General features: G+C 37.4%; 1 protein-coding gene and 1 long non-coding RNA gene across 2 annotated transcripts in view; one reads left to right on the plus strand and one right to left on the minus strand.

Moving 5' to 3' along the window:
• Positions 1–26516, plus strand: part of sgcz (sarcoglycan zeta) — a gene marked incomplete at its 3' end in the record, with an annotated part of 91873 nt that overhangs the window by 29520 nt on the left and 35837 nt on the right. Inside the window, exon 3 of the mRNA XM_016561866.1 lies at positions 17554–17641. Coding sequence (XP_016417352.1) covers positions 17554–17641 — 88 coding nt within the window. The remainder of the gene's footprint in view (positions 1–17553; positions 17642–26516) is intronic.
• Positions 462–17281, minus strand: LOC107747396 (uncharacterized). Its single transcript, XR_001640801.1, has 4 exons — positions 17269–17281; positions 9812–9815; positions 9046–9051; positions 462–528 (listed from the first exon to the last, which is right to left on the minus strand). It is a non-coding gene; the product is annotated as an uncharacterized LOC107747396 (long non-coding RNA).

Below are 26516 nucleotides of genomic sequence, written 5' to 3' on the forward strand. Positions count from 1 at the left end.
AAAAAAAAAAAAAAAAAAAAAAAACCTTAAAGTTACAACTCTAAACCCAGCAAAAAGGAAGGGGATTTTAAAAATAGCAATACAAAAATAAAAGCGGTTTGAAGACAGCAAATAGCAACAAAATCTACATTTTATATAATGGCACTTTACTGAAAATGGGTTTGGGCTTGAATATATTCTTATCTACCAAGTAAACACACTTAAATTTTTATGACATTGTTGGGCTGACAAATAACCTGCATAAATGTTTGAATTTGAATCAGACTTCAAAATAGCTGCCTGCTGCTATTCAGAAATTGTATTTTTCTTGACCCTGTGTTGAGGACAAGACTGACGTATTAACAGTTGAAAATCATAAACGATTGGTCTCAATGTCTTTATGAACTGATTATGATTTTTGAGTTATGTTCTACTCCTGGTTGGCCATGCAGTTATGAAATCACAACCGTACTGTAGTAAAGGTTCAGGAGTGTGGAAGGAAGAAGGCAGGGTCGGCTTGCTGGGACGCGAGCTTTATTTAAATTCGTACTTTGTCAAAACAAAAGGTTAGAAATATTTAGGCTCAATCCTAAATTGCCAACTTGAAGTCAACAAAACCCTAGCGTTTCCAGTTTGTGTCCTAAATACTGACCCTAAAGTTTTGAATGGTAGTACATCTAATCCTGCTTTATATTTAACCATGTATTTCATCACTTATAGTTTCGTTTATTTTGCAAAATCAGTTTAGTTCTTGAGCTGAAATTATTATGCTGATACATGCAAAGCTGTTTCCTTGTTTTTCACCAAGATTCAGGACAGGAAACAGGATATACGAACAGGGTAAAGCAAGATCTCTTGCCATTAGTGGTAAAGTCACAGCGACTCTGCAGTGCTTATTTAAGGATGTCTTTTCAGCATATATCCCTCTGTGCTTTGTATAAAAAGCTGAGTTAGTCAGGTTACAGTGGTAATGTCATTAGGACAAGCTAATTCATTAAAAGCCTGAAGTATGTGTGTGTTTGCATGCTTATATGGTCATGGTGTATAATAACAAAGGTATTGTGCATGTTTTATAAGTGTTCCTCTCAGGTTCTAAGCATACGTCACAATAGGCACAAAGACAAAAGTTTATTTTTGTCTCCCTACCTTCTGTCTCTTGTGAATGTTGCACAACCATTCTCTCCCATGCTCTCTTTATATGCACTATCTATCATTCCCTCTTTCTCTCCCACTCTTTCTCTATAGTACTCCCTTGTGGCCTTGTTGCTAGAATGTCTGTATTGGGAGTTGCTAAAATTAGACAAAAGTTTCCTGTTGTAGGCATTATTTCCACACGCTGTATGATGTAGGAGGAATAGGATGTTTTCTCTCATTCTCCTCCCCTTAGTAATATCCGCTTTTATTTCATCCTTAAACAAATGTTGAGACAAGATGATTGATAGATTCTCTAGGAATTGTTGAAATGATTGTAAATCCCTTCCCAGGAGTCTAAACACAATCCACATACTCATAAGGGTAGAGCTGCTCACTTTTTTTGCTGATTAGTGGAGAATGAGAGAAACTGAAAATGCAGCAAATGCACAAGAGAGAGCCAACATATCCACAAGAGACTGCACGTTTCAATCTCTCGCATGCATCATAAAACTAGTTTTAGAGTTTATTTAGATGTTTTGCCTGTTCATATTATATTCCTATTATTCCTATTATCTGTATATGTTTTCAGTTAGAACCATATGTAGGCTTTAATCAAAACCTATTAACTATAGTTTTCACATAGCAAATATGTTTGTATAATGTATACAATTATTTTAAAACAAACTTAGATGAATATATATTTTAACATTATTAGAAGCAGACATACAGTATAAACATAATAACATTTTATGATAGCAAAACAAATTAAAATACACATTTCAAGAAGTGAAAAATATGTGCACTACCATTCAAAAGTATGGGGTCTTTAAGATATATATATATATATATATATATATATCTTATATATACACAAAAAAATGCTGGGTTAAACACAACCCAGCATTGGGTAAAATATGGACAAACCCAGCGATTGGGTTGTTTTGACCCAGCATTTGGGTTACTACCCAGAAGGTTTATTTCTTTCTATTCATCAATAAAAAAAGTATCCCAGCTTATACTAGTTAATATTAAGCAGCAGTGTTTTTAATTGTGATATTAATGAGAATTCCTTGAGCATCACATGATCATAGATTGATTTTTGAAAGATCCCGTGACACTGAATACTGGAGTAATGACGCTGAAAATTTAGCTTTGCCTTCGCACAGTCCCACAATGTGCAATTTTTATTCCTAAACTTCACATTATAGTTATCAATTTTATTTATGTTTTTTAAACATGTTTTATTGGATATATATCTACTATTCCATAGAATTTGTTATTCAGCTTCAGGCACATCTCTGATATTAGTGCAATATTGTGAGGAAAATAATTGGGGTATTTTATTATGTAATTGTAAATTGTGAAGACTTTTGCAAATTGAGATTGGTAAACATGTGCTCATTAACCAAACACAGTTAATTCCTGATGTTATGGAAGTTGCCATCTTTGAATCAGAATCAGAATCAGAATCAGAATGAGCTTCATTGCCAGGTATGTTTACACATACGAGGAATTTGTTTTCGTGACAGAAGCTTCCACAGTGTAACAGAATGACAGTGACAGAACAAAAAAACACAGATAATAAAAAATTAAACCATTAACCATTAAACCAAGTAAATAAGGAATAAAAATATATAAATCGACAATTGTATGTGCAGGTATATTACAATAGACAGTTTTGTATGTACAGGTACTGTATATTATGTGCAAATTTGAGGTGTAGACTGAGTATGTGGCAATTCGTCTCTGGTGAAACTGATTGCAGGGATATAACTAAAGACAGGACAAACTAACAAAAACATAAAAACAACTGCGGAGCACGCCACGGAGGCAGCCATCACCGTCGGCGCCATCGAGAATGGCAGCTCTCACTAACATGACTACAGGTGTTATTTCTGGCTGGTACGAGAACAGAAAAGTAGCTTGACGCCATAAAGAGAGTATTTAAGTCGCTCCTGTAAGATACTGAATAAACGGGACAATTCAGCTAGTAAACACAAGTCATCCATCCCAAACACTGAATGTATCTGCAATCATAGAGCAAGGGATTCAAGCATTGGCCAGTGTGTTAGTACTAATGTTTTATTCAGGGGGGTTGAGAGTGTGGTGGAATGACCCATGTAAAAATAGGTTCCCATTAACATTTAACAACATTTTAGGATGATAAAACATGGGGACTGTTCAGACCTTCAGGAACCAGGAATGACGGAGAATATCAATTATTCTCTCCGCGCTCTCTCTCAGATGCACAAAAACTCTCAAAAACCTTGTGGGCACAGGTTACCTCTGCAATTACCTCTCAGCTCTTAGCAATGTCATCCCACCTCTCTTTTTAATTGGCTCGATGAACAAGCCCAACATTGTAATGTGATTGGATAACTCTACTTGAGCTGTGATTGGTTAGACCAGTGTTACTCATTGCGCGGCTCGCGAGCCTCATGCGGCTCGCCAAGACGTAACCCAACATCTAAACACAAGGCAGATGTGTGATCAGAGAGCAGCAGGCATAACGAAGAGTGATAGTCTCTTTATTTATATTAGTGTCGCACAATCTGTTCTGTCAAAGCACATTATTATTGTTTTTGCGTACAGGAGGGGTGGGCACCGTGTTTACGAGGGCATATGATAGCAACATGATGCTATTCGACAGATGAAGAGATGACATCAACTGCTTGTGACATGTAATATAACTCACAGTGAGTTTCCACAGCAGTGCTGTTATATGACTTCAAATGTTTTGTACGTGGACTTGATAATGTACAGCCCTCAACATGTGATTGTATGAATATATGTTCACTACTATTCAAAAATCTGGGGTCAGTAACGTTTTTTCATGCTTTCATTCAGCAAAGCTTCAAAAAATTATTCAAAAGTGACAGATATTGATAACAGATTTATATAAAGAAGTTCAACAATCTTTTGCTGCACATCAGAAATATATTATTTGATTTTGCTCATTGTGATCAATGAGTATTGAGGGAATTTGGTCTTTGTTTTCCCTCATATTTATATTCCTTTGAAACAGGAAACCATGGCTGGATAATTCCATGTTCCTAGTCACCCTTGTCTGATAAAAAATGCAAATATGAATGGCAATATACTTCAATATACAAGATATTTTAGTCATAATAATGTCTAGTGGTACCAATAATTGTGGCCATTGTAGAGAATAATATTTATTTCATAATGTGACTTTCCCCCACTTTGACTTTTTTTTTTTTTGGTTTTACTTCAATTAAAAGTTAGGATTTTTTTATTTTATTATTATTTCTGAATGAAAGAATGGATAAACTATGCAGACTTATTTTTAAAGCCTTCTTTGATCATATTTACCAAGGGTGTGAACAATTTTGAGTACTACATTTCTAATAAATACTGTGATTTTGAATTCTATTCATCAAAGAATCCTGAAAAAAAAAAGATTTCCAAAAAAAATAAAAAAAATTAGTTAATAAAAAAAAAAACAGCACGACTGTTTTCAAAACATCAGTAATAAGAAGAATGTTTCTTGAGCAACAAATCAGCATATTAGATGGATTCATATAGGGATCATGTGACACTGAAGTCTGAAATAATGGCTGCTAAAAAAATCAGCTTTGCCATCACAGGAATAAATTACATTTTAAAATATATATTTAAAATATCACAACATTACTGTTTTGTACACTATCTTGATCAAATTTGATCTGATCTGAACATGAAATCACTCAGGGCATATATTTTTATTCATATTACTGTTGCTTATGGACTTTTGATGGAACATCACCAAGTAGGTTTGTGTTTACCTGAAATATTTTGGGCCGTAGCTAATTGGGGTCACTGTCTCCATAACAATGAGCCACAGTTAATTAAGCAAATAAATACAAACACTATCTGCATCTTAACATCTCACATCACCACAGCCTTCTACCAATTTCCAGTGGTCGCCATTAGAGATTTCGAATACCTCATCTCGTTTGCTGCTACACGGTGACATGGACGCTAACACCGACCGGGATCAACTCTACCCCTCTCGGTTAGTGAAATTAATTAAAAACAGACACGGTTTTAATTAATGCTACACGTTGACATTACACAAGCTAGTGGACCATTTTAGCTTTGATCCTCATCGGCGACTAATGACATTTAGCCGGGGGCTATGTAGCATGTGTAAAAGGGCAGGCTAGCCATTGGGTGTTTAGCTAGCAGAGCCTGGGGTACAACCTGGACTGCGGAGGTAAATGTTAGAGGTGATAAGAGCGTGTCAGCGCGACTGAAGAGAAATGAAGTCTGGGCAGGAAATCCCAGAGACCGCTAACAACGATAAATCCAAATAATCTTTCCGTTTTAGATTTAGAAAGTGATGCACAACCTTTGCTGGAGATTTGCTTCCACTCTTTTCTTAGGGCAAAAAAAGGAAAATTACTGCTTTATTGAGATAAACTGTTGATTTATGTCTCTGATAACACTTTGGAGCAAGTAAAAATAAAGGTGTTTGGTAGAAATGCTATCTTATCTAAGCTTCTCCATATTTTCTCCATATGTTGTCAATAAAATATTCATTCACAGGTTTATTGAGCACATTTATTCAGCATTGTGTGTCTTTCCTCAGCTTTCCAGAATGTGATAAGATTTAATATCTGAAGACTGCTTGTTTAGGTGCTAATATATACTTACCGCATATTCCACCACGGTATTTACTGTATAGATCTACTAGGCTACATACTTTACAGTATGGAATATGCAGTGTTAATTTTTTCTTAAATGTTTAAATTATCATCTATCTATCTATCTATCTATCTATCTGTCTATTATTTTTGAATGATGTGAACATAATTTTAATGCATCATTGCTGAATAAAAATATTTCTAACTCAAAACTTTTGAAATATACTGTATGTTATGCTGAAAGAATTGAATGAATATTATGATATTATGTATTGTGGTAATGTTAGAGTATATGTGCATTTTTGTTTACAACAAGATATTGCTATGTTGGGCTCATCATTATTCAATCACAATTTGGATGTTTTTGGTCAGAAAACTTTTCATTTAGCTATAGCCAGTCCTGGACAGTCTTCAGGACTGTTTTATTCACCATTATCTTTAGCTATTACATTTCCTGAATACACACTCATTCTTGAGAAAAATAATTTGCTCAGTGTTTAACAAAGTTAAAATGGACAGCAATATTATTTACGGAAAGCAGTGCTTTTTATTTAGCAAAGTGCCTCTTTTGTGATTTCTGTGATTCATGAAGACTGTCATTAGTCAGTGCAGAAAGTGTGCAGATGTTACTCCTAGGGTTATTTCTGATCCCCACAAGTACTAATTACTTTGACTGTCTCTAGGGTGATTGTAGCTTGACACCTTTTCCAGGGACTGAAAGTTTTCTCAGAATCTTTCTATATTTTAAATATTCTACATTATCTACTGAAACAACCTTTTACTTACCGTATATTAGGCTAGTATTAGCCATTGGTATCAAAATTGCAATCAAGAATTATGAAATTTCACTTACATCTAAAGTTACAGCATTAAAATGAAGACCTCGTTCCCCTTGTTTCCTTTGTTTCTATTGTGAAATGAAATGTTGGTCATATCACCCACCCCTACTATGAATGCACTTAAAAACTACAGAATTTAATAATTAATCAAAATGAGAATTTAATCAAATCTCATTGTGAATTGAATCATTCTAACTTTGAAAAACCTATGAATCTCGAATGGAGTTGATTTGTTTTATTGTTTACCCAAATATTTACACCCTTGTGATATACAAATTCCATGATCAATTATTGTGATATAACATGCAAGACTAGGAACAAATGAAAAGGCTCATTTTATGTTTTCTCTCCCCATGATCCACACTTTTATTGCTTGCTCATCCCCATTTTATGTTCCTAGTATATATTGTAACATGTGTGTGTGCTTGCTCTACCATTATAGATAAGCCTCCAGATCTCCAGATCTCCCCATGAGGATGATAAAACAACAAACTAACGGTGCATGGTTTCTAGATCATTTCCTGCACAGCAAAACTTAGAGGATCAAAAGATTTTATGTGGACTACTCATTTACAGCATCCTGGTATCAATAGAGAGGCAGTAAAATGAAGATCAATAGGGGAAGATAAGCAGTATTAAAGAGGAGGAGTTTGATCAGTACTACAGTGACAAATAGTCCCTGTGGTGTGCTCACACTGGGATCTGAGCAAAGATCTAGCTGAGAGCGTGATAAATACTCTTGGAAAAGTGATGCATTATTTTATGTTGCTGTAAAGCCACACAGCGGCTTGAATCTATAAAAAGCTTGCTCATAATTAACAGGAGTGTGGGCCTGAAAGATGACAAGATGAATGTGTGTATGAATGTGTATGAAGGTGCTTGCATTGTCATTGAATATATTTAGGTTAATAGTAGGTTTACGTAATTGTAATTATATGCATATAATGAAACTGCATAAACCGGTTCTTTGTAAATACAGTGCATTTAGTTTAAACTGCAGTAGATTTAGAGAGTCTTAAAGGAGTACACTCTAAAAAACGCTGGGTTATTTTTTCAACCCAAATGCTGGGTTAAGACCGCTGGGTAAGGACTTTGGGTTGTTTTAACCCAATTTTGGGTTGAAAATTGGTCTTGATCAATAACCCAGCGGTGCTGGGTTGGGAACGCGGACATGAAAGAGAGCACGCACGTCACGTTAACATCGGACGTATCTCGACGATACCAGTGCGAGAAGCCGCCATTTTCTCAGCGTCTTCAGATGGAAGCGAGTGCGAGTGAAAGACGGTTTATGGTAAGTAAAGATTAAAAATGTAAAGTCATCAAAACTTGGCCCTTCCAGGCCACTTTCCTTCAGAGGTTAGCGCCAACCCTAATCAAACACACCTGAACCAGCTAATCATTGTCTTCAAGACTACTGGAAGGCTACAGGCAGGTGAGTCATATCAGGGTTGGATCAAATCTCTGCAGGAAAGTGGCCTGGAAGGGCCAAGTTTGCCCATCACTGGTTTATGGTAAGTAAAGATTAAAAATGTAAAGTCATCATTCATTGTTTGAGTCCGGTAATATCTTAAGATTTCATGGAAGGTGGAAATATAGAATACGAATATAGAATACGCGGATGCGGATTTCGCCTCAGAAATAGTCTTAACGGCCTCTTTTACTGAACGGAAGAGGTGCTTTTAATATAACGTCAGTGAGTGTCTTATGTCATATTTACATAAGATTTTACAATATTTACATTTTTTGAGGTGTTAAGAGAGGGTTATTAACATATTTACATGTTAATTCGTTATCTTTTTTTTTCACGGTTAAATTGAATGTAGTTTCCTAAAGGAAACGGCGTTATGTAATGAAGACTAGCCTAATTATTTTGAGGCTGATAAAGTGATCATTGTTAAAAGTAATGTTTTGCATGTTATATTTCTGACATGTTGAGCTTTGTGTCTTCATGGTGCCCGCGTCGGGAGTTAACAACACAGAACCCTGCTTGTGTGAGGAGGCGATTTTCTCAGCTTCTTCAGAAATATTTTTAGAAAATAAATGTTTCTGTTGTCTCCTGCCTGCTTACCTCACATTTTGATGCAACAACAGTTATGATTATGTGTTCATATTTTATGTAACCCATTGATGTCTGTGTTTTTCATTGCAGAACTCAAACCAACTTTGGAGTTGTCTGATTTGGAGAGTCATCATTCTTGGTCTTCCTTTCTTAAAGGAATAGTTCACACAAAAAAAAATCATTCACTTGCCCTCATGTCATTCCAAACCTATAATGCATGTTACTTTTGACTTTTCTCTTGTTTTAAATAAATATTTACCTTTTGATAGTCTTTCTGTGTCTGTAAAAGTGATTTTAAAGTGAACAAGATTTGTAGGTTTAATGTCTAGATCGATTTGGGTTCATTTTAGCCTAGCAGTGTAGTAATTTTAAACCATAAAAAAGCAACCCAGCACTGGGTTTGTCCCTTTTTGACCCAGTGCTGGGTTGCCAAAATAACCCAAATTGGGTTGTTTTTAACCCAGCTGTTTTTAGAGTGTAGTTAAGTGTAATTATATAGTAAATTATTTAAAAGTAATGTTTTCTTCAAAATATTTAAATAAATAAATAATAAATAAAAAGTTTGAAATGTATTTTATTAACATTTGTTAATTAAGATTAACCTATATTTTTAAATTCTTTGAAAATGATGTTAATTTTCACTTCATGATACCCATGGCATTAACCAGTGTTAAACAAAAAGTAACTGACGCTTGAATAGGATCTGTAAAGATAGTCAAACAACATGAAATACTATGTAGTTTTAGACACATAATAAATGAATGAAAATGATGTTTACACTTTTATTATTTGCTTACCTTAGTGAATATTTAGTGTATAATTTAATATTTTGGTCTGTTTCTCACATGAAACTATGATATGGATTCAGAAGACCATACATATTCTCTTTTCTGTGTTCCACAGAAGAAAAAAGAAGTCAAAGAAAGGGTTAAGAATGACACGAGGGTGGATAAATGATGGCAAAATGTTAATCTTTGGCTGAACTATTGTTTTAATAAGATGTAGACCCAGAGATCAAGCGATTCAACATGCAATGTTAAACAGCAGTGCGTGTCAAACCGTCATTTTAAGCTTGCCTCTCAAGAACATTTCAGAAAAATGCATTCTATTATTCATCATATATAATATAAAACTCACATTGACAGTACTGTCACCTGTCTGATGTAGTTTAGCTCATCTTTAAAACATGAAGTTCACATCTTGTAAGCCAATTTCTGTATTACTGTGTGGTTTTGCTATATCGCATGTGAATTTCATTGTGTGTGATGTGTCTTACAGGCTGTGGTTATGGAATCAATAGGAATATATTAGCTCAATACAGTGTAGAAACTTTTACATTGTCAGCAGAGAATGACATAACTAGTGTCATTTAAAGTAAACTCATCAGACTCAAAGAATGAAATAAATCAATAAATATGCATTTTTTAGCAACATTATTATTTTATTTGTCTTCAGGTTTTTTTTGTCAGCATTTTATTTTGTTGATTGCTCTTAGAACAGGTTGGCTAGTTGAGCTCAAACTGCCAACAAACCATAGGATTGGACTGACTCGCTAATCAATAACCTATTACCAATCAGACAAGACTTTCTCTCCATTTTCTTTCTATTTTCTTGTGTTGAGCATGCAAGTGTGTGCCTGTGTGTGCAACCAAGCCTAGCGAGGCTTGGCCCTTGAAGAGAGAATAATTTACACACAACAATCTGTTGTGTGCTTGGAAATCACATTGCTTATATTGATTTATGGAAGCCACAAAATAAAACTTTATGTAAAGGATAGCATCAAATAAATCTTCTACAATGGTCGTTTTTACCATAAAAACACAGACTTTACAAAGTTGCATCAAATAAATCTTCTGCAATGTTTGTTTTGTGGAAACTTCATAAATGTTTTTGCTAAAGTGTCTTGGCAATTGTTCTCAGGGCAGGACATTATAGACTGGCACTAATCATAAGGCTGGATTTAATGCTTAATACTCAGATTTCTGAGTCTGGATGGCAACCAATCATATTCCACTCCGCCCAAGGCCACTGTGAGATTGGATGTTATCCAGACATCAGTGCAGGGCATTTGTCAGCTGGGATCAGCAGTACTTTGTGAGTGTGAGCAGTATAATCTCATTCCTCACAGTGCAAAATGTTTGTCGGTACTGTATATGCATATGTGTGTATGTAAGCAAAGCAGTGATATATGTATGCAAACTGTGTTCCAAGTCATTTTAACTTATATTAAATAATATTTTATTAATAAATGATCTGGAAAGTGTTTCACAACAGTCCACTGGTGCTATAAGCAGGGGGAAAACTTTTTTTTTTGTTATAATATATAATAGAATATTGTTATAATATACTTTGTATAATATATTTGTATATTAAATACGATATTTTACATGAGAAGCATGTTTCATGTTTTTTTTTTTTGTTGTTGACTCAAAAGTGGGTTTTTCTGCGTCTGCAGTTGTGCAATGTTAACTTTCGTCAATGCAGCCAGAATACGTGCAGTCAATTGGAATGCATCTACGTATATCAGTGCACATCCTCACATTAACAAGAACCTAACTATAAAATGTTACCAAACTGCAATAGTAATTCATGCTTAAACTGCATCTGTGATGTTAGTCAGCTATCCCTGTTAATACATTACAATGTGTGTGTTTTCCCCCTGTGAGCACAGCCAAATTACATAAAATTATTTTAGACACTTAAGAGATATTGAATGAAATTACACTTACACTTTTATTCCTAGCTTAAGGAACAGTCAAATCTGTACATCTGTTGTTAAGTCCGTATGGGCTTCCAAACACACCTGAGTCTAATTTAGGTTTTGGTTTATGATTATTAGATGATGATTAGGTGATTCAGGGACTATTATAAAACCAAACAACTTTATCATACCTTTGTGCTCATAGTTCTAACAACCTTCTATACTGAACACCTCTACATTAATGCAGAATTCAGACTCGCTGCTTTTTGGTTACAAGCCCAGATCGCACTATACAGTCTACAGATATTTTCTATATGTGGGTGTTTCAGCATATGTGTTTGTCCTTGAGATAATAAATGTGTGTTAACCATGCATCACAGGGCACAGTAGCAAAGGCAATGAAAGCCAGTATTTGTGTTTGTGTTTAAATGTGATTCAGGGGCATGCAGGGCAAATTCTCCATACACTCTTAAAAATAAAGGTGCTTAAAAGGTTCTTCACAGCGATGCCATAGAAGAACCATTTTTGGTTCTACAATGAACCATTTAGTCAAAGGTTCTCTTACCTTTATATAATCTGAAGAACCTTCTTTCACCACAAAGAACCTTTTGTAAAACAAAAAGGTTCTTCAGACGTTAAAGGTTCTTTATGGAACCATTTAGACAAAAAAAAAAAAAAAGGTTATTCTATGGCATCATGAAGCACCTTTATTTTTAAGAGTGTAGTCATGCACAAACAGCTGTTTGGCAGCAACTGGCAATGCTCTTTCCACCAAAGCTTCCTTGAAAATATAGGCTTTCGCTTGAAATGTATGAATTCAAAAGCAAGTGTGTGTGTGTGTGTGTGTGTGTGCATAATCTAAGGCCACCTTACATGCTGACCTCATCCAGAGCAGTGACTGGCACTGGTCTACATCTTAGAGCACCTATTTTAGGTGTTTATATGCTTGAATCACACAACTGAGATGATTTGGGTATGAAGACCAGTGCAGCAACCAAAATGTAGTTTTGAATAAAGTGCCTGAAGACATAATTTACTGATTCATATCTTTATAAAATTTTGAAAATTGCAACACTCAATATATGAGGTAGGAATTTATAACTCAGAATAAAGAATCAAGAGGAGAAAAGATGTCAAAAATGGGTAGATGTAAATTATTAATTATATTTTAGCTCATTATATTTTAGTATTTTTTTTAAATCCCATTATATTTTTTATATCCTTATACTGAATTAGATACCTTCTATACCCTCAGAATAATTGTAGTCATTTTTTTTTTCTATCATAAACAGGTACTCTGCTAGGGAGAATTTTTAGAAATCGTACAGAACAGAATGTCTCTGCACATTGCCCTGGTATATAAAAATGTATTTTTTTCATTTTTTTTTTACCTTTAAGCCTTGAGCTGTGAAGTTATTTGGTCTTGCTCTCTGAAAGACCACCTGAACCTCCATGGTGCTTAGCTCTGTAAGAGGCACAAAGACTTACCCTGAGAGTCTTTCCTAAGACGTGCCGTCATAAAAGCAAAAATGTGGTCTTAAGCTTTATCCCCCCTTAGGGTGAAGGAACATACATTCATTCTCTGCTATTTTATAGTATCATAAATGGAACCTTGTTAGCTTTATTCCACTGGGAGATAGATTGGTTTGTCATTCCTTGTGTCACCCCCTCTATAGCAAAGGTTTCCTATTCACCCCTTCACACAGAACGGCTAGATGAATAGAATAGGAATTTTGTTAGCTATTTACTAAAAAAATGTTTTGTATAGTGGTAATGGTAACACAGAGAGATAGATGAGGTTCAGAAATCCTATGGCAAAAATGTACAGTACCTACCATTCTAAACTTTGGGGTCAGAAAATAATTGTATTTTATTTTAAATAAATGATCTGAAGTATGTATACTGTGTGTGTGTGTGTGTATTTCTAAGACAAGAACGCATTTTGGTTTTAGGTTGTAGGACAACTTTAGTGAAAGGTTTTGATCTACTTCAAATGTTGACTAGTATAATATGATGTTTGACTTTTGAAACCTCTCTGATGCAATTTAAGTGAGGTTGTTAGACAGTTCTTAAGACGCAAAAGACCTACTCATGATGAGAGATTTCTTGGATAATTTCTTCTCTACTCCAGAAGTAGACAAGTGTGAGTGCTTTAACCCTGAACTTACTCTTGCATCATCTGTTTTGCCTCTCTATGTGCCATCAGCAATGCTCTCTTGCTGGTTTCTTCTTTCCATGCTTACATCTGTGCTGTCCATGGTGCTGAATGTCTGCTGTTGTTTTAACAAGAGCAGAACAACAGAGGAGTCATTTCTGTACTTTTCAAAATTTGATGATGAAAAAAAACAAAAATCTGACCTTCTCAAAATTTGATGCTAAAAAAAAAATACAACCATAAAAACAAGCTTTATAAAGGCCAAAAGAAACCTAAATGTCTTTTAGGGTTCCCTCCAATGTGTATTACTATAAATTTCATAAAAAAGTTGTTTTACAGACAGATACTTTGTATTAATTAATTGTATTAATAATTAAATGGATAAAATGATAACCGGATGAACTTTTTGTTATCATACACACCCTCATATTATTCCAAACCTGTATGATTTATTTTCATCTGTGAAATATATATGACCATATATAAATATTTATCAGTCTCTTGATTAGAATACAACCAGATATACACACAATTTGTATGCAATGTTAAAAAAGACAAAGTATTTAGTGTGACCTCTCCTAACACTTAAACCTAAATGGAATGGAACCCCAATTAATGTCATTGCTAACACATGTATTTGTCCTACTGTTTCATGTCAAAATTACTGTTGTGTAAAAGGTATTAGACCTTTCTCACAACAGTCACTTTGACATAAAATAGTAGGTTTGTGCAAGACATGCTTCAGCATTACATACACGTGTTGTATGAGTATAATCCTTTGGAAGATTGGTAATATGTATACGACTAAATTTCAATCCCATTCAAAATGCCAAAGACCACAATTTGATAGACAAAAAAAAATCATAATTTTGCATCAGCAAGGCCACTCTGAAAGGAAAATCAGCAAAATCAATCAGTGTATCTGAAAGGATACACAATATGTGGTATTCAAGCTGTTATAAATAATTTTGAAGAATCAGAAGAAGTCAAGGACTGGAAGGCCAAGAAAACTTTCAAAATCTGATGAGAAGTTTCTCAGACTGAAAGAAGTCCACCAAGGACCTGGCTCAGCATCTGGCAGCTTCATCAGGATGCCAAGTTGACCCTTCTACAGTCTGAAGAAGTTTGACCAGGAATGGACTTTGTGGAAGGGCAGAAGCCAACAAATCATTTTTTTATTTTTATTTTTTTCAGAAGGGTAAGATATGCAAAAGTTGTCAAAAAATTGGAATGAGTATCAGTGGAAAAGAGTATTATGGAGTAACAAATCCAAGTTTGATGTTTTTAGGTCCAGTAGTTGACAATCCGTGAGAAGAAGAGTTGGAGAGAGATAGTAGAATGAGTGCTTGTGCGGCCTTCAGTAAAACACGTTGGAGGTCTATCCTGGTTTAGGGCTGTGTATCTGTCAGTTGGTAATGTCCGAATTGATGGGATCATGAACACTGTAAAGTACAGACTGATTTTAATTCATTGTGCCATTCTTTCTGGACAGTGCATGATTGTTTTAGTACTTCTGAGAAACAAGGTCTACATGGATTTAATCCCACCAATGATTTTGTGATTAACTATCAAACAGAACCCACTGAGTTAGGACATCACAGGGGTCACCACAGCAGATAAAAAAGATGTCTAAATTTAGGATCTCAGCAGGTGTGTGGGATTGAAGTGTGTCATTAAACGAGAGGAAAAACAATGAAAGAGAGATAATGAAGAACAGGTGGACATCTGGGAGGAACACAGAATTGTCATGCCTGAATGACATTCACACAAATTATCTCTCTTCATTCGGTGTCCTGCTTTGCATTGTGTAAGGATGGAAGGAGAAGAATGAGGCGTTGAAGCTTGGACACAGATTTTGGATCTGTTTGATTGGAATGGAAATATAGATCAGATTAAAGGATAACACTCTAGCCGAAGTGGCTTCTTTTCGTGTAAATGTCTAGGAGGTTATTTGCATGTGTCAGCTTCTGAGCTGCCAGGTGACTAATTTCACAAGCCAGTCGTGTTGGGTTTAGATAAAAGAAGTATTCAACATACTGCTGAATGTTGAGTGTTGAAGGTCTATGTCAAGCTAGAGCAATTCAAATAAACATGTAAAAGCTTGCTTGTATGAGTTTATCATATGCATAAACCTTCACTACCCTGTCATTGCTCACTTTTGATTTGAATGTGTCCTTTTATGATCCCCGTCTGCTGCACTGCTCATTTACCCATGATCAAAAACAATAATACTGTCCATCTCAGCTTTGAACATCCCACATCTAGTGGCAGAACACGTAGTGTTGGGTAGGAGGGTGTTTCTGAGGTAATTAGAGAAGATAGTGTTTTACTCCATTAGACTGACATCATCTGGATCTAATTATACAGTGTGAGACAGCAAGTGCAGATACTGCAGCTCCAAACTGATTATATTGTTCAAGCGATCGACGAAGTACTCCTCACTATAATATAAAACAGTTGGCTTCTGCCACTGACGTGTAACTATAAGTACTGTGCATGGATGAATGACTTGGTTTATTTCTTTCTGTGCCTTTTTGACATCCTTTAAGTCCTCTTATTTTATGTACAGCAAGTGTAGACTCAATGTAAATAAGCAATTATTTACAGTTTAGCTTCTTTGATTAGCTTCTTTGATTGTAAAGGGAGTTTCCACAGGAGTGCAGGCCTACTTGATTGAAAAATATTTGAAGGCAACATTCTGATGTTTTAATTTATGAATAAATTACTTTACGACACACACGTGTGTGTGTGTGTGTGTGTGTGTGTGTGTGTGAGGTTTTGTCTACATTGTGGGGACCAAATGTCTAGCAGAAATGTCCAGAGTAGGCTTACGGTAAGGGTGTGTGTAGAATATACAGTATTTACAGTATAAAAATCATTGTCTATGAAAAGTCCCCATAAAACATTAGTAAAATAAAATAAAATAATTGTAGATAATATTGTATAAATTATCATTGTGTGTTAACTGTATAATAATAATAATAATAATAATAATAAATATTATTATTATTAGTAGTAGTAGTAGTATTAGTATTATTATTAGTATTAGTATTATTATTAATCAATAATTACAGTATTTCTTGTTGATTGATCTGTTTTTGCCCTGCCAATGAAAATAGTCAAGATTAAACCATTACACATGTTTCTATACTACTGTATGAAAACCATTCTGTCACTACATGTTTATTACTTACGTGAACTGTAGACTGTGTTTTTGTCCACAAGTGAAGACACATGGCCACACATTAACTGCACAACAAAAAAAACACAGAAAGCGAAGAAATGGGGAACCTGCTCTTGTGGACCTTCACTGTACTTCATTGTCGATATATTGATCTGGTTGGCTGGCAGGTCGATCAATGTCAAAAGGGAGTGCTGTGCTTTGAAGCTAATCTAAGGGCTGAATTCTCATGCCCAGATTCTTAAGCATTAAAAAAAGATCGAGCCTCAGATCAGTTTATAAATGTAACACACAAAATCATTCTTAATAATAGAAAGTATAGAAACATGTGTAATGGTTTAATCTTGACTATAGAGACTTTATATATGATGAGGTGATTTCATAATTGAATACATTCATGAATGTGACTGGGGTTAAGATGCATTGTATGGTGTGTGTTTATTCAGAGCCACAGCAGAGGTTCTGTTGTGGAAGAAGATGTATAGGTCAGTAGGATCAAAGTTGCACAGAACAAGAAGACACTGAATCCAGTGATCCACAGCATGCACCCCTGCATGCATGAACACACAGACACACACACCCCGGCCAACCAGAGTGCATTCATCCATGTACACACACACACACAGTCTCTGACAGCTCAGATATCACATATAGCTTCATGTTGAACACATTAACTTCATATCTATTATTTTAATTATTTTCATGATTCTGATTTAAATTTAAACTAGTATGGTTTATGTAAATGCCATTACAACATGACATTATTTTCCTTTTTCCTGTCTTGCTTTAACTTGTTTATCTTCTTTTATTATGCAGGGTCCTATAATCAGTTTATGTCTTCGATGTGTGTGTGTTTCAGGACAGTCCTCTGGTCTTACAGTCAGACCGCAATGTGACGGTGAATGCACGAAATAACCTTGGCCAGCTGACAGGACAGCTCACTGTGGGTGAGTGGCATTTTTAAACTATATTTTCATGGACATGTCACCTGAGTTCATACTTTCTCATTTCACAGCGGGCCTTTTCATTTATGGCTGATGTGTTTTTCATACACACGTCTATTATCTATTTATTGTGTATGCTACTACAATATTTCCTTTTTTGAACTCCTACAGCATTGCCTTATAAACCTTAATATGTAATTTCTTTCTTCTTCTTTTTTTTTTTGGCACTTCATTGTACTCCTGGCATCTGCTCATTTACATGAAAGGAGTTAATCGAATTTGAATAAGGAAATGATTCTTTGTGTTCACAATTTCAGAATTCATCATTGTTAATAAGTTGCCAGAAAACATAAAATAAATTGTGGTTGCTTTTACTTAATTACCTAGATGGCATTTTAGTAAATGACACCCTGAAGGGCTTTTGGGCCTAGATTTTTTTTCTTTCCTTTTCATGGATTGTATTATATTCAGATATTAAATTGGAAGAACACTAAAATCTGGTAATTCCTGCCCACCCAAACTGTTATAGTTATGTAGGTTTTGTTTAAGGTTTCTTGTCTTTTGTCTGGCTTCCCTGATTGTGTTCAAGCATTTTCTTGCCCAGGTAATTATTTCTTGTGTAGTTAAACCCTTTGTGACTTTGTCAAGTCTTGTCTTTTGATGTGTATTTTAATTGGCAGTGTTTTGTTTCCTGGGATTTCACTTTTGTATGTTACCTTTGATTTTTTAATATGAAGCTGCACTTAGATTCCAAAACCTATTAGACCCAATTTTAGACTCTACAAGACCCAAAGTGTTACAACCGCCTCCCAAAAAGCACAATTACCTATGTTGAAAGCCTTTTGTGATTGTATGTGATTGTACATATTGTGTTTTTGGTTGAGTATGTGATGATGGTGTAGAGAGTGGTGCTGCTTTTACAGTTTGAGGTCAGTGAGAGACCAAATCTACATATTGGAATTATTTGTGAAGGATCGTGTGACACAGAAGTCAATGCTGAATATTCAGCTTTGCCATCATTGGAACAAATTACATTTTAAAATATATGAAAATAGAAATCAGTTATTTTAAATTGTAATAATATTTCACAATATTACTGCTTACTGTCTTTTTGATCAAATACTTAAACCTTGATGAGTGTAGGAGACTTCTTTCAAAAACATTAAAATATCTCACAGATCACAAACTTTTGAAACGATTGGATTGAGCAACACATTTAGTCAGAAAAACCCTGTTGCACAAATCCTGTAGTCTTGTGTTTTTTGTTTTCAGTTGGTGCTCAGTTTCACCATCACGTTTTAAAAGACAGCAGGCTGCATTCTGGGGCCGGCTGCCCGCCTTGCTCAGGATCTCCATCAATAACTGCTCTATCTCAATGCAGCCACAGGGGGGTTCTGGAGTTCCTGTGTTTTCTGGTGTTTTCCCAGTGAATCCTCTTCCCTTGTCAGGGATTTTTTTTTTCACTCCAGGGTATGCAAGGCAGAGTGTTTATATTTGCGTGTATAAAACAAGCTACCTGACTCAAACTAGCTGTAAGTTCAGAGCAGAAGCAACCACCCCTAAAGCCAGAATAAGTCTAGATGCTCTCCTTCACTTACTGCTCATGGACTACAGCAGATCACAGCTTTGCTGTGCAAAGGAAAACAGAGAAAGCAACAACCACACACGTTTTCCCAGTATTAGTAACTCGCACCAAAGAAATACTAAAACTTTATTGTTTTTTCTTTGAATCTCCACTGGTTGTGGCAGATTTGAATAATTGGCTCCAATTTAATTAATGGAAAACAATATTGTTTCCGTGTAAACTACAAAAACACAAATCTTTGAATCTCCACTGGTTGTGGCTGTTTTATTTTGTTTAGTGCTGCAAAATTCAGAATTGAATAATTGGCTCCAATTTAATTAATGGAAAACAATATTGTTTCCGTGTAAACTACAAAAACACAAATTTGTAAAAATGGAGATGTGATGCCGTGTTCATTCTATAGGTATGTGTGCAGAAGTGTATAGTCTTTCTTTACAAAGTAACATTGCTAAATACTGGCCTCTCATGCATAAAACAGTCTTTTTAGTTGTTTTCCAAATCCGTGTGAATGCGGATCATTTTGACAGTGTTGTTGTTTGTACGCAAAGGAAAATCTTTTCTGTTAGTGTTCCTCTTTCATTCACAGGTGGGAAAAATCTGAACTATCTGTTGGGTAAAACACAACATAACAGTCTTCTCTGCTGGGAAATGCTGAATTAATGTTCACATATGCCTTTAGAAATTGAAAAAACTGGTTCTAAGTATAGCATATAGATCCGCTTTCCTAGCAAAAACACAGCAAGCATTATCTGACTCTTATGGCCTCTTTATTATAAATGCAAAGATTTTAAATTAAATCTCAGGCTATTTGTGTCCCATGGTGCTTTATTAAGCACACAGCAAGACTAGAAATTAACCAGTGTCAATGAAAGTAATAAAAATGCCCCAGACATGTAATGTTTAGGGGCAAAAGTCATTCCCCATAGAGACCCCCCTCTTCTGTTCAGACTCATTATTTGTTTAGTATTGATTTAGTGCCTTTGCAGTCACCATAGTGACTTACAGCTGTCAGATGTCTATATTCACTGTCTCAGAGGGGAGTATTGTTGATTGTGTATAGCTGATATATTATATTACATGTTTGTAATATTAATTATTATAAAATTATGATTATTATTATACACATTTATATATAATTTATTTAATTATTTATTTATTTTACTTAATTTAATTCAAGCATTTGACGAAAAATGATGCCAAATAATGAGGGTGAAAAATCTCAATAATGCAAAATAAAATGTACTTTTCTCTTACACAACTTTAAGCAGATGCTATGTGAATTTACTTCTACACTGAAAGTTTGTTACCAATTTGGAGTCACCTAACACTCTCACCAGTGTGCCCAATATATCCTCTCTTTGACATTTACCCACTCTGCCAGGATGTTGCCTTCAGGCTGTCACTGATCTTTCGAAATTGTCTGAATATTTAGGGAATTTTGTAGCATGGATTAGCTCCTAAACAGGCAGCAATGTTACACTGTATCACCTCTCGCTCCCACACTCCTGTTTGCTGTTTGTTTCCCTCCTCTCCTTGTTCTCTCGTCCCTGAACCCACTCGCTGCAAGAACATTAATTGTCAAACAGAAATTGTATAGAGGTGCTGAGAGCCAGAGAGCTGGGCCGTCCTCTGATAGCTTGGCCCAAGAGTGCAGAGGTCTCTGTTTTTATAATATGGCCCATATGTTCAGGTGATTGATGCACCGTTGCGTTGTGGTGAGCGTGAAGTGGGAGCACTGCGATCATGACTTTATCCTGTGTTCATAAGGGAGTCGCTTAAATATCTGAGAGGTGTAGTCTGTCATAGTCTTTGTAGTTTTAGGCCGAAGGTTCAGAATCTTGGGGTTACAAACTAATATGGGGTCGCTGGAATGGCAGATGACATTCATATGAACTGCAAATTATTTAGGGAATATACTTCTTCAACTTAGGACACTTTTTCCCAGGGCCTGATTTTTTACAAAAAATCCCTTATAATTTTTTTATTTTTTATGTATGCTGGTTTGTTTGTTTGATTGTTTATTTATTCATGACTTGAAAAGCCTTTTTATGCCTTCATCAGAAAATTTTTTGAATGACTTATGTATTTTATTGCTGTACCCTAAATAATGAAAAATCACAACAGAATATGTTTTTATTGTACAGCATATCAAATCAAGCTGATATTGTAAAATTATTTGAAAATTGTGTAAAAAATGCATAAGGTAGGTAGGTAGGGGTGTAACGATTCACTTGTTTTCTTAATGCATTGATAACAAACCCTGATGATGCATATGCATCGATCTTGAAACATGGATTTTTGAATCGTCGATTGCGGACAATAATTGTTTTAAAACGCTAAGAATCGCGATTTCTATAGCGATTCAATGCTTTCAAAATATAAACACATTAAATTACTACAAGCACGAATTAATGGAGACCTTGAACAGTGTTCGTGCCATCGCATCTCTCCTTCACGTGCTCCATTATTTACCGCCTGTGACTGTCACAGGATTGCGCTCGCGCTCCGTTCGTCTCACTGACACATTTTTTGAGCAGCTGATGTGTGATCTCTCCTTAGTACTTGTGGCCAGTAATGCTAAAATTAAGTAGGTTTACTTTTCTGTAGTTTTTCAATGGCTCTCGGTCATACCGACAACATTACCTGAGAAGTCGAAGGCTGCACATTTATTGCATGGACGGAGCAAACATGTAAGTGTCTAAAGCATACGCACAGTTTCATTGAATGATAATTGTGTTTTAACAATGTCGTTGAACCGATTGTACGAAGGAAACTGTTAAAATAACCACAGCATTAACAACAACCTTGAAATAAGAGTGCGATCATCTGACAATCAGATGCATGAAAGTGGCGTTTTTTTTCTATAGCAAACAGACATCGGGCATGTTTTCTTTCAGAATCATCATTCACCAATTGAGAGGAAAAGTTAAATAGCTACTATAGCATTTTATTTAATGAAAATGAGATAAAGAAGTTTTTGCACTGAAAGAGAAGTGATCTCGCTCTCATAGAACTTAAGACATGCCAGGCTATATTCGAATTTAATTGTGAATCGTATCGAATTAAATCGTTCTGAATTTGAAAAAATCATTCTTGAATCGAATCGAAAACCTATGAATTGTGAATCGAATCGATTCGCTATCTATCCAAAGATTCACAGCCCTAGTAGTAGGCCTAGTGGTATCGATGGTCATGTGAAATGTGTAAAGTGAAATTGTCGATCGCGGCATTTAATTTATAGTTGATTTGCTTTATTACATTGCATCATTTCTTTTTTTCCAATCAGAAGCATTTTGATTCGTCACCATGGAGTTGTTCAGTGTGCGCGCTCATTGACTGAATTCTGATGACTATGCTAGTATTCACAAATTCTCTCATCAGCATATTTAACAATCTGCAGAAAAGAGATTGATTGTAGACAGCTTCAGTAATTATAATGAGAGTTTTTGCAAAAATGCATAACTCAATAACTAAATGCATAACCGCTTTAGACTGTGGAGCTCTTCTATGTTCCCCTTCAGGAACTCAAGCTGCGTCGAGAAACGCGTGATCGCGTTCTGAAGCACATGTAAAATCAGTCCAATGGAGCAGCGAGACGTCACGAGCAGGGTGACGTGAGCAACCAGGAAGTATAAAAGCTCAACCGGCAGAGCGCAAGTTAACTTCTGCTCTTCAGTAGCGCTCTGTATATATGTCAGTCTTATTTAATTCAATTCAAGTTTATTTGTATAACACTTTTTACGATACAAATCGTTGCAAAGCAACTTTACAGAAAATTAAGTTTCTACAATATTTAGTAGTAGCTTATCAGTGGTGACTGTCAGTTTATGTACATATGGCAGAAATATTGAAGATGCAGGACAACCAGGAAGCAGTGCATTACAATAGTGCAGTCTAGAGGTCATGAATGCATGAACTAGCTTTTCTGCATCAGAAACAGGTAACATGTTTTGTAGCTTGGCAATGTTTCTAAGATGGAAGAATGCTGTTTTTGTAACATGGGGCAATATGATTTTTAAAGACAAGTTGCTGTCTAATATAACACCCAGATTTTTGACTGTAGAGGAAGTAACAGTACATCCGTCTAGTTGCAAATTGTAATCCAAGAGATTCTGTGTACTGTTTTTTGGTCTAATAAGTAAGTAAGTCTCTGTCTTATCCAAATTTAATAGGAGAAAATTATTGATCATCCAATATTTTACATTTTTAACACACTCTGTTAGCTTAGATAATTTAGAAGTTTCATCTCATCAATTTTTCTATGAGTGTGTAATTTTTTTCATTTCTCAATATTTACTGTTGTCTGTCAGTCCACAAGCAAAAATATGTCAAAATCCAAGTCTAAGTCTATGGTGAGCGAACGGTATTACAGACGTTGTGTTCCTCCCTGCCCACGATATCTGGCAGTGGGGGATACACACGATCTGTGTGTTGTTTGTTTAGGAGCGGAGCATGCACTATCAGCTCTCGAGGGAGCTGATTGTCATGACTGCGAGTTGCTCTTGCTGCGTGTGCTCCGCTCTCGCCTGGCTGTTTTTGATGAGAGCGGCCAAGCTCGCGATCCTGCTGGCAGCGGTCTCGCTGTTGCCGAGGTGCAGCGTAGAATGTTGTCATGGGGATCGCAAGTGGATTTAGCGGAGGGATCCGAGACGGGCTCATCCTTTTCTCAGTCCTCACCCGCTAGATCCACGGCTCTTTTGGAAGCCCGCGTTGCGGTTTCTTCCCCCTGGAGAGAAAGCCAGACACTTCATCTATATTCCTCCAAGGAGGTGGATGTGATAAGTGTCGAGACAAAGGAGACTGTGGACTCGCCACCACAGTCCCTCTCGTATGAGGAGCTCGTGGAGGTTGTGACTCGTGCTGTTGCCAAGTTAAATATCGATTGGCCAGCCGAGAAGCAGGATGCTCATCCCAAAAGTAAATTAGACGAGTGTTTCCTGAGAGCCAGATCACAGCCTTCACGACGGGGCCTTCCGTTTTTCCCCAATCTCCATGCCGAGGTGTCGAAATCGTGGGAGAAACTGTATTCATCCTGTATCTACAGCCCCACAGTCTCGAACTATTCCAACATCGTGGGTCTGAATGAAAAGGGATATGGGGCGATGCCAATGGTGGTGCAGACGCTTGCGAGTTATCTCTCCCCATCCTCGGCATCGTCCCTGAAGGCCCCAAAGCTTCCCACCATGCCCGTGAGGCTGACATCTAGTCTGGTTGGGAAAGCTTATACGGCGGCAGGTCAGGCTGGCGCATGTTTTCACACCATGGCAGTGTTACAAACATACCAGGCTGACCTGCTCAGGGACCTGGATGACAGGGAGGAGGAGGAATCCGACGTAGTAGCTGAACTGCGTCGGGCAACCTTCGGCGATGCAGTCAACACTGTGATCGAGAGGTTTCAGGAGCAAGCGGCGGCGTTCCAACATTTCCTCCCTCGTCGTTCCCAGGCCCATGGGGCTGTTGAGCGGGAGCAGCCCCAGCCGTCAAGTTCCTCATACCGACAGTCTCAAAAACAGAGCGCTGCAACCCGCACCCCTCCGGAGAAAGAATGGGGGTCGGGGCGACGCTCTCAGTCGGGGTCTTCTAGATCGAAAACGGATCTGCGGACTGTCATTTTGTCGAAGAAGACCGTGACTAAGCGGTCCTGACGCCACCATCATCAGGTCCCTGAGGGCATCCCCACCTGGGGAGGAAAGGATAACACCTCAGTATACGGTGCCCGATCCTCCTCAGTGCCCTCACAGAGATTTACTGACATCCCTGCAACCCTCGGTGCTTCAGGGCTCAGTGAGCTCCGACGAGCGAATTTCCCAGCTGCAGCCCAGCGACGGTACGGCACGGGAGAGCTCGTCCCCTCAAGTGAGGGTGCTACAGCAGTCAGGTCGGTCGTTCCCTGCCGGTCATCTGCTTCAGGGCACTGAACTGGCTCCTCTAATGACACCAGAGGCCAGTCTCTAGAGGCTGGTTCCCTTAGTAGATTTTCTGGCAGTGTGGAAACTTCTGCCAAATGTCTCAAAATGGGTCCTGCAGATTGTAGAGAGAGGCTACAGAATCCAGTTCGGGTTCTCATCCGTCTCATTTCAACGGGGTCATTCCCACACTAGTGGGTCCCGAGCAGGCTCTGGTAATGGAAAAAGAAGTAGATACTCTCTTGAGGAAGGGGGCCATAGAACGTGTTCCTCTTCTCTCTCTCGAGAGAGAGAGAGAGAGAGAGAGAGAGCGTCCGGGTTCTACAGCCGTTACTTCATCGCTCTGAAGAAGGATGGGGGGTTGCGTCCGATCCTAGATCTCCGTCTTCTGAACCGCGCTATCAAACGGTTCAAGATGTTCACTATCAAGCAGATAGTATCTCAAATCAAGTCCGAGGACTGGTTTGTTACGATAGATCTTGTAGCGTCTGCATAGAATCATGCATGATCTTTGGGTTTTATGGTTTAAGAGGCCCCTTTTAAGCCCGATGTTAGGGACTCCTTGTTGTTGTGTAACGCTAACGGCAGATGCCTCTCTCACGGGCTGGGGGGTGGTCATAAGTGGCCGCTCTGCCCAGGGTCTGTGGGAAGGCCATCATCTCACGTGGCACATAAACTGCCTGGAGATGCTGGCCATGTGGAAGTGGATCTATTTGTGTTGCAGGAAACGACACACTGTCCGCTCTGGTTCTCCCTTATGCATCCAGCTCCACTTGAGCTGGATTCCATGGTGCAGATGTGGCCGAGGCTTTGTTATGTTTTTCCCCCGATCGTTCTGCTCCCGGGAGTTCTGGAGAGAGTACGCCGGGATGGGGTCCGTCTGTTGCTAGTAGCCCTGTTCTGGCCGGCCCGAGTATGGTTCTCGGACTTGGTGTCCCTCCTCGACGGCTCTCCGCTGGAGATTCTGATCAGGAGGGACCTCTTCTCTCAGGTGGGGGGCACCATCTTTCATCTCCGCCCGGAGTTGTGGAAGCTGTGGGCGTGGCCCCTGAGGGGGCACAGCTCCTAGCATCTGGTCTCTCAACTGAGGTTGTTGAGACTATACTCCAGTCCAGAGCTCCCACCACAAGAAAACAGTACGCCTTGAAGTGGAAGCTTTTCACTTCCTGATGCGGACAGCGACTGCGGGACCCAGTCAACTGCCTAATTGGTACAGTTCTGGAGTTTCTGCAGGAGCGATTATCCGCAGGGTTATCTCCCTCCACTCTGAAGGTATACGTGGCGGTTTGCTCCGGGCATGGCTAGGGCATTCCTTTATCCGAGGGTCGGGTATGTCCCTAAGGTGCCCACTTCTTCGCCAGGGCCCATAGTACTTCAGGCATTCTGT

The sequence above is a fragment of the Sinocyclocheilus rhinocerous genome, unplaced genomic scaffold (assembly GCF_001515625.1).
Source record: "Sinocyclocheilus rhinocerous isolate Xijiao unplaced genomic scaffold, SAMN03320098_v1.1 scaffold829, whole genome shotgun sequence".
In the NCBI taxonomy this organism is placed as follows: domain Eukaryota; kingdom Metazoa; phylum Chordata; class Actinopteri; order Cypriniformes; family Cyprinidae; genus Sinocyclocheilus; species Sinocyclocheilus rhinocerous.